At 33.1% G+C, this 9,782-nt stretch overlaps 1 protein-coding gene across 1 annotated transcript; it reads left to right on the forward strand.

Moving 5' to 3' along the window:
- Positions 1 to 3,587: 3,587 nt before the first annotated feature.
- On the forward strand, positions 3,588 to 4,940 carry LOC148765947 (uncharacterized). The gene has a single exon (XM_088812438.1). The coding sequence runs from the start codon at positions 3,588 to 3,590 to the stop codon at positions 4,938 to 4,940; it is 1,353 nt and encodes a 450-aa protein (XP_088668564.1).
- The last annotated feature ends 4,842 nt before the right edge of the window (positions 4,941 to 9,782 follow it).

Below are 9,782 nucleotides of genomic sequence, written 5' to 3' on the forward strand. Positions count from 1 at the left end.
GCTTTACCGACCGTTGGATTGAGCTGCGATTGACGGCCAGATCTCCTATTTTGTCCTCTTAATCGGACGTCCAGGGATAGATCAGAAGATCTGACGGTCGCTAAAACGCGTCATTTTGAATGACGCGCTTTGACCTGTCAGATGGTTAAACGCGTTGTTTCAAACTGCGCGTTTTAGCGGTCGTCCGATTCTTCTCGATCTAACGGTCGTGATTTCGGCCGAATATATATATATATATATATATATATATATATATATATATATATATATATATATATATATATATATATATATATATATATATATATATATATATATATATATATATATATATATATATCCCTTAAACAAGCAATTCCCACATTTGCTGCCTTGCTCCCTTCTTCCCAACACCCGTAAGTTTTCTTTCTCTCCCTTTTTTATTTGTTAATTATTATTTATTATTGTTTAATTTATATTTTAACTAATGTAGGTAATTTAATTAATTTCAGCAGGGTACGTATTGAGGTAATTTTTTTCACTCTTTCAATTATTATTATAGTTAAACAGAATTTTAATTATTAATATAATTTTGTTAAATTTTTATTAATGGTGTATTAATGAAATTTTGATCTAGTAAATTATCAATTAATTTGGAGATAAATTATTTCTTGTATTGTTAAAATATATATAATTTATTATGAAATTCAAATTTTTATTCTTGTTTTTCGTTGTTATTTTTAGGTTAAACTTTAACTTATGGTGGATTTAAGAAGGAATGTTTGATTGTGTTTAAATAATTTCTGAAATTTAAATTTTTTGTAATGGTTTAAATATGATACGAGTAGAATAATTAGTAGGATAAATTAATTAATTATTAGTGAGTTAGTGGATAAATTGGTAGAATTAGTCATGACATTAGAATAGGTATTATTCTCAACAAGGCTACCAATATTGGAACTTATGTTCAAATCTTAGTTTATGAACTATTATGTAGTTTTGTTCGTTTATTGTCTCCTTTTCAACCAGAGTTTTTGTAGAATTTAAGAATTTTCGAACCGTAGACAAGTTTGTTTACTTCTTCTATATTTTATAATTTTAAGGAGACGAATTTTGTTGTGTTTTTATTTGTTCAAATTGTTGATGTTATTGGTGCTAGTAATCACTGTAAATGGAGTGTGCCATTTTCTTAGTATCATTAATTTTGACCATAAATCGTCTTTTTTACCATAATTAGGATTTCGATTTCAAATTCATGATTTCAAACCGTTCGAATTTATGGATGTTTTGTCAAAATTCAAAATCAATGACTTCAAAATTCTTTTTTTTTTTCTTTTCAATTTATGAAAATGGTAAAATTACACTTTAGCCCCTCAAGTTTACATCAGTTTCACTTTTGATCCCATGTTTTAATAATTTAACGTATTTTTATCCTTTTGTTTTTAAATAATGTCTGAAATTTAAATTTTAGTGTGTTTTGATTGTTATAATTAGGTGAAATGTAATTTGTGGTTGATTGAGAAGGGATTTACGCTGCTAGCAAATAATAATTATTTGGAGGTATTTATTTGTTATATTGGACAAATATTATTATTTTTAATTGCTGAAATTTTAATTTTGTTTTTTATTGTTATAACTAGGTGGAAGCTTAATTTGTGGTGTTTTGAGAAGGGATTTTTGTAGCTAGCAAATAATAATAATTTGAAGGTAATTATTTGTTATATTGTACAAATGTATACAACTTGGAGCTGTGTTTTTTTTCCCACATTTTTAAATAATTGCTGAAATTTTTATTTTGATGGTCTTTTTATTATTATAAATAGGTGGAAGTTTAACTTGTGGTGGATTGAGTAGTGATTGTGGGTGCTAGCAAATCTACAATTATCTTTGAGGTAAATTAAATATTTTATTGGTTAATTTAAGTCTTACTTGAATGATAAGTTTGCTAATTTATACAAATTGTTTGTTTTTTAACTGGTTAGTGTTATATGAATGTGTCGAAAAATTACGAGTTACACAATGTGTTTAGAATTTATAATATACAAATTAATAGTTTTGAAACTATCAAATTATAAAAAGAATTAGAAAATATTAAATATTAATTGTTTGTTTTAACTGATTTATAATATAACATAAGTGTTTGTAGTTATAAAAAGAAATAGAAAATATTAAATATTTCGAAATAAAAATAATAATCTCAAAATATCAAAATATAGTGTTTCAATGGCGACTCCGGGTAGGAATACTGTCAAAGTTTTCGTGTACATAGGAGGCGAGATTGTTTATGATGGATTGTCAGTGAATTATGATCAATCTCATCATACAGTCGTACGAGTGAAACGCGATATATCTTTCTCAGACTTCTTGGCGAAAATATACTCACGTTGCCGAATAGATAGAAATGAATTTGTGTTATCGGTGTCGGGCAAAATATCACGATGGTATCAAAATCAGTGGAGCGAGATAGTTTCTCAGATAACAAGTGATGATGATTTAGAAATCTATTTGCACCCGGATGAAGGAAACGATTCCATAGATGTTTATGTTGAGTCTCAGCCTTTATACAATCCTTTGATGCCTTCACAATTCAGTACATCAGAGCCCCTCTACTCCTCTTCGAGACCTTCACAATTCACTACATCAGAACCTCTCTACTCCCCTTCGAGACCTTCACAACATTTTGATTTGAATGAAACGTACAATTCATTTATGAAAACAAGTCCTGAGTTAGTTGCGGTTACACAAGGGTTTTCTAATATGGGCTTTGAAGCGGGGCCATCAAGGCATTCTTATCAAAATCTTGGGGTACATATTGGGGAATCAAGTGGCATGAGAAATGCTCATGAAATTTTTGATCTGCCTAATGAAACTCGTCATTGTGATAATAATGATGACGATGATCCTTTCGGAGATGCACATGGGCCAAATGTTCGAAGCGACTCTGAACCCTCCGACCATGGAGACGATGATGATAGCGGTGAAGAGAACAATGATGAGAATATCGAAGTCGTTGATGACGTTGTGCAAACAATATCGCAGACAGAAATTCCATCAACTCCCCATGTTCATGTCAACAATCCATCATTTGCAGAACCTCCTACTCAGTTTTATGATCCACCTTCGTTCTACTCTCTATCATTTCCTGAAATCCCAGCCGACTCCATTGATGTTCCGTCGGGTATGTGGTCAAAATTTTATGATAGCAGCAAAGGTACTCTCGAAAAGGGGATGATTTTTGATAGTAAAGCAAGGGTCATTTCAGCCGTTAGAGACCACTCCATTCGATTTGCCAGAAGAGAGTTTAAAGTTATCGAAAGTACAAAAAGAACTTGGAAAGTTATCTGCAAACACGACACTGAAGCAAGACCTTGCAGATGGAGGCTAAGAGCATCAAGAATTGGGGATAGAGGATAATTTAGAATTGGGATCTACGATGGCGATCATAGTTACGGTATGCAAGGGATGACAAACAATCATGGCAACTTGAACATCAATTATTGCGCTGCAATTCTACTGAAAAGTGTTCGTGAAAATCCAGTTTGTGAGATTTCAAAGGCAAGAGAGATTGTGACCGCGCAAATAGGATATGAGATATCCTATATGAGGGCATGATACACTTTGAAGCGATGCAGAGAAAATTTATATGGAACATGGGAGAGTTCGGTCCAGAAGTTCCAAAATTTATGAAAGCACTGCAACAAAGGAATCCAGGCACAGCTGTTGAGTGGGAACATCACGCGACAAATCATCCATCGAAATTCATAATCAAATACGTCTTCTGGGCCTTCAAGCCGTGTATTGATGGTTTCAAATACTGTCGTCGGGTGATCAGCGTCGATGGAACTCATTTGTACACTAAGTACAAACATAAGATGTTGCTTGCTGTGTGTTTGGATGCGAATCAACAAGTTTTACCACTTGCGTATGCTATTGTTGATGAAGAGACCGCAAGTGCATGGAAGTGGTTTTTCAAATGCATTGACAAACATTTACTTTCGGGCATATCAGATGGTATTTGTATAATTTCGGATCGAGGTTCTGGAATTTTAAGTGCCATCGATTCAATGCCCGAGTTTAGGCCCCCTCGCATCACCCATCGATTTTGTCTGATGCATGTTTGTTCAAATGTCAACGCCAAGTTTAAGAGCATTGTGGTGAAAGATTTTTGTTACGCTGCTGGAAAACAATCTCAGGTTTGGAAGCTGAACCGGTATTTGGACAAGATTGGGGAGGAAAATCCCAATGCACACAGATACTTGATGAACATGGATTCAGAAAAGTGGATTTTAGCACATGATGGAGGGTCTCGACGCGGTCAATTGACGACCAACTTGTCCGAGTCCATTAATGGTGCTTTGAAAGGTGCTCGTAAACTGTCTGTCACAGCTATTGTGGATTTTACATTTCATCGAGTGGTTAAGCACTTTATTAATCGAGTAGCGAAAGATAATGGTTGGGAGCAATCGGGACACCGATGGGCCGAATTTCCATTGAAGAAGTTCAAATTATGGGAGGAACATTCGACGACCCATTACATGAGAAGGTTCAACACTCGCAACTACGCTGGTGAGGTATTCACCAGGGCAAAACCTCAAGGAGATGGAGGAAAAACACATTGTGTCGATCTTAGGGCCAAAGAATGCTCATGTAATAAGTGGACCTTGTTTGGGATTCCTTGCTCTCATGTGCAACATGTATGTCGTGATTTCCGTTTGGATGCCGAAACTTTGGTTGCCGAGTATTACAGTGTTAGAAACCATAAGAACACATATAGTGGCGTGTTTCACCCTTTGCTGCCTGAAATGTGCTGGGAGGATGCATATTTTGAGCTATTTCACGATGTTACCCTACGGAAAGCTACACGACGGGGTAGGCCAAAAAGTACTCGTATTCCTTACGAAATGGACCGACCACAAGCGCGTGCTAGAAGAAAATCTCGGGCAACACAAGAATCACACTAGTTATTTTATGTGTTATCATATGTTATGCTGTGTTGTGTTGTGTTTGTTATGTTATGTTATGTTATGTTATGTAATGTATGTTATATTATGTAATGTATGTTATGTTATGTTGAACTTTAATTATTGAAATAATAATAATAATAATAATAATAATAATAATAATAATAATAATAATAATAATAATAATAATAATAATAATAATAATAATAATAATAATAATAATAATAATAATAATAATAATAATAATAATAATAATAATAATAATAATAATAATAATAATAATAATAATAATAATAATAATAATAATAATAATAATAATAATAATAATAATAATAATAATAATAATAATAATAATAATAATAATAATAATAATAATAATAATAATAATAATAATAATAATAATAATAATAATAATAATAATAATAATAATAATAATAATAATAATAATAATAATAATAATAATAATAATAATAATAATAATAATAATAATAATAATAATAATAATAATAAAATTCATCTTATGTGCTTTCACATGAACTTGAAACATGATTGAAATGGAGAACGTTGTATACGGTCCCCGAGATCCCTCACTTCTGTATCTTCAGAATGATCATAGATCAAGTGTTTTGACATAGTCTAATATGGATACGAGCATACGAGTCAGACGAAGTGATCATGGGATATGGAGTGTCTTTCATAGGCCGCACAACCCTCATCCTCATCCTCGGTTATTTTTTTCTTAAATGTCTTCCGGTAGTTCAAATTCTCAACAACAATATGATTTTAAAGATGTTTGTAATACTGTTATAAAGATGCTTGAGTAGGGGTATTATAGTCATATTTGGGAAAAAGGTACATGGGGTATATGATACAAAGTTCATAGTAGTGGGGTATTTTTGTATTTAACCTTATCTTTATTATTATCTCTAGTTTAATATATAATAATATATCACAGGTGGACCAACCATGTCAGCTTCATTGAGACTCGTGCACATGTTCTTCGTATTATTAGGATGATGTTAGATCAGATGCTCCCAGATCAATTTATATGGACGCCATATGATCTGGATGATCTGGAGTATCAGGCTGTAGCTGGTGATTCGGCGATCGCATGTTGTGGTATATGGGTATCGAGAGTCCCCCTGATATGCTACGCAATTGTGGAGATGCATCGACCAGACAGAGTAGTACATCAGTTCGGGATGGTACAACCCATACCTGTGACAGTCAGACTACAGAAGATGGTTATTTTGAGTGGTATGAACTGCACACACGTCGTTTCATATCACCGATTACCCCATCTGATCGTACAGAATTTCAGGTTGGAGGTCAGATTTCAATGGATACAGTGGTACGTATTCAAATTTATTTATTATAAAATTTTGTGTATTGTATAGTTTTTATTAATGTATTTCTTCTGAAAATAAAATATTTCTTATTACTTATTTCAGATTCATCATCTTCGATCGTTGATTGTTTCTGTTGATGGCGGAGACACGCCCCGGGATGGCTATCGTTCGTATTTACCGACTCTCAGAACATGTCTTAATGTCTTAGAGTCTCGACACGGACCTTCAGATAGGCCTCAATCTCAGATGCCTTATACTCAGACTCACCCTCAGACTCAAACTCAGATACCACTATCTCAAATAGCTCAATCACAGACTCAGATGTACGCTGGCGAGGCACGAACTTCTTCTCGTGCATATTATCCGGCATTCGATAATTATACAGATTCTAGATCACACGGGCATCCATCCGGTATGTTTAGAACCTTTGATTTTATTTTTAATACTATCTATAACTGTGAGTGTAATTATAATCTCGTTGATGCAGATCCGTACACCCCATACCCCTACTTTAATCCGAATATGAATTTGGAAGGCCCAGTTCATTTGGGGTCTACGCATCAGTTTTCGTCTACATCGCGACCGGTAGATCATCAGATGACACCTATTCCTTATTCTCAATCCGCAAATTCTTCGAGTGATAATGAAAATGATGAGGATGAACAAGTTGGTAGAGGACACAGGACTAGAAGGCCCCCGAGATGTGGCACCGGAGGTCACCGTCATTGGTGATATTATTATTGTAGTTTATGTTGGTTATTTATTAAAACTTTTTAGTATTTTAGTTATTCAATAAAAAACAAATTAAATAAACTAAAGGATTTAGAGACAAAAAATATTTCCCAATAATTAGGCATTTTATTTTTATTTAATAAAATATAAATTAAAAAAATATAATATATATATATATATATATATATATATATATATATATATAATTGACAAAATAGTTCTTTATTTATAATTTATGCAAAAAAACTGTTCATTTCACAAAAAAGTAATATAATTGATAAAAGAGTTCTTTATTTCTTAATTTTTGTTAGGTTATAATTAATTAACTTTGTATTATTTTATAGTGAATTATAAAATAAATTGCATAAATAAATCAAGGAAAATTTCTAAAATACAACATATAATTAATTTAAAATTAAAATTCAATTAAGTATTACAATTTAACAATAAAAAGAATTAAGTAAATTTAAAAAACCTCAGCTCAAATCCAGCCGTTGATATAAACACAATCCAACGGCTGCTAAAAGGCGTCGTTTTGAATGACGCTGTAATCCAGTGTGGCGGGACAAAGGGCGTCGTTTTGAATGACGCGTTTTAAGGGCCGTCCGATCGCCCAGATTAATCTCAGACCGTCAGATTAAGAGGACAAAATAAGAGAGCTGGCCGTTGATCCTAGCTCAATCCGACGGCTCTTAAAGAGCGTCATTCAAATTGACGCTTTATCCCATTTCTGTAATTAATTACAAAATCACCCCAATTCTCAAAAAAAAATCCGAAATATTGTAAAAAAAAAATGCCCCTATTAAATTGGTCCAATTAATGCTTTAGTTAGTGGGTTAATTGATTTAGAACCATATCGATTCTAGCAGTAATAAATGACCAAATAAATTCAATTTTGGGTGGTAGATATTAATAGGTGTGTGCCCTAGTTTGTTCATCTTACCTTTGGCGAAAAAAAAAGAACAGTTCAGAACCAACACAAAAAGTTGAAGATGGTCTCATTTTTTTCGTTTGTACTCTCTGCAGTTTAAAATTTTATGTCTTCATATTTTTTTCATGTTGTGTTTCTTATACGCTTGTTGTAGATACCAAGCCGAGGCCCCGAATAAATAATTTGTGGAGCTTGGCAAACATCAACATAGACCGGTGGCCGTTTGAGTACGATGAATGTCTAATCGACGGGGCTGCAACATATGCACAAGACGTTGAAATATTGGACAACTTTGAGGTGTATGAAGAATTTTTCTTCGTAGTCAACATCACTATGTGCTTCCAGTTCTCAAATAATTTTGACGATGGTCAAACCAAGAGTAGGATGAATTGGCTTATGAACCGATACTATGCTTTTAAGGATCACATTGCACAAGACGGTGTGACGTTCGATGTTCATACACGAAACTGTGGACATGGGCATTTGGCTAGTGAATTGAAATGTAATAAGCAAGTATTTTGTGATTTCATTCAAAATAAATTATGTGTGGGTGTTATTTTATGTTTGAAAACATGCAAGACTGATTTACAAAACCATTACGAACTAGCAAAATGATCACAGTATCACACCCCAACATTCATATGTACTGAAATTGTGTGCTAGATTTAACAACTACGTATATATACCCTTTTTAGAATATTGAGTAGTAAGATGAATTTGTAGTTGCATTTTTTGTCTTCTCAACTTCTATGTGGACGGACCTTGTCTATTCAACTTCAGTATATGCAATGTAGTTTTTCATTATTTACAGTTTGTAATTTTTATGTCTTTAGAAAAAACCGGCTTTATGATTTTATTTAATAGTAGTTAATCATTATTTCCTGCGATCTATAGGAGATGGTGGAAGAAATGACATTTAGAATCAACCGGTTTTCGTCGTATGAAGACTGCCGCTTTGTGTTTGTTGTGAAACAGGCCCCCGCCGTTGACTTTCGCATATTTGTGGGCTATGATCTGGAGTACGCAGTTGTCATCGACAATGGTGAGGCTGGCGAACAGGTTGTTGCTCCTCCAGCAAATCAACCTCGAAATGCGCCACTAGTTGAGGATCCTCACTATGCAATGTACATGGACGACCTTAATAATCGCATCCGAAATGAAGATGGTGGCAACGTTGCAAACAACAATGATAGAAATGAAGTTGGTGCGAATGAGGCAGACGGACCAGCCGTAAGTTTCAGTGATCACATTGAAGCAAGTGACAACTCCAATAGTGTTCAAAGTTATGTTATTAGTGTATTAGATTCTTAAGAGTGTGGTGGTGAATGTTTTGTTGTTTGGTGTTTTATTGTGTGCTATTTTTGTTATTTAGTATGACTTCGTATTATTAGCTATGCTAAATTGTTGTTTCGAACAATTGTAAGGGACAAAGTTCCCAAATTGTTTTTTAAATTGGAGATGGTGACGGATTGTAAGGAACTAAATTCCCAATTTTATTTTGGAATATGTTTATACGTATGTTTATGTGTGTCTTAGTAGTATCAGTTATGCTAAGTTTCCTCTTTATTATAAAATTACAACATCTGATTGTACATTGAAAGTTATATTTCAGTAAATGCATATATATTAAACATGTACTCACCGTAAGTTCTGCTACATATGGCTCTAATGATTTGAAGCTAAAATTGATCGACTATCAATGCTTATTTAAATTATGAAGCGGGTAAAGTATGTAAGATACAATATTCACAACAACAAAACATCATTATGAAAAATTTAGAAACGGCCAACAGATTTATAATTGACAAAGATCCAACAATTGGTCTACTT

The sequence above is a fragment of the Erythranthe guttata genome, chromosome 13, assembly GCF_056151865.1.
Source record: "Erythranthe guttata isolate IM_541 chromosome 13, IM_541, whole genome shotgun sequence".
NCBI classification, from domain to species: Eukaryota; Viridiplantae; Streptophyta; class Magnoliopsida; order Lamiales; family Phrymaceae; genus Erythranthe; species Erythranthe guttata.

Bases quoted from the DNA above. Each gene is read 5' to 3' on its own strand.
- LOC148765947 (XM_088812438.1), top strand. From the start codon at position 3,588: ATGATACACTTTGAAGCGATGCAGAGAAAATTTATATGGAACATGGGA.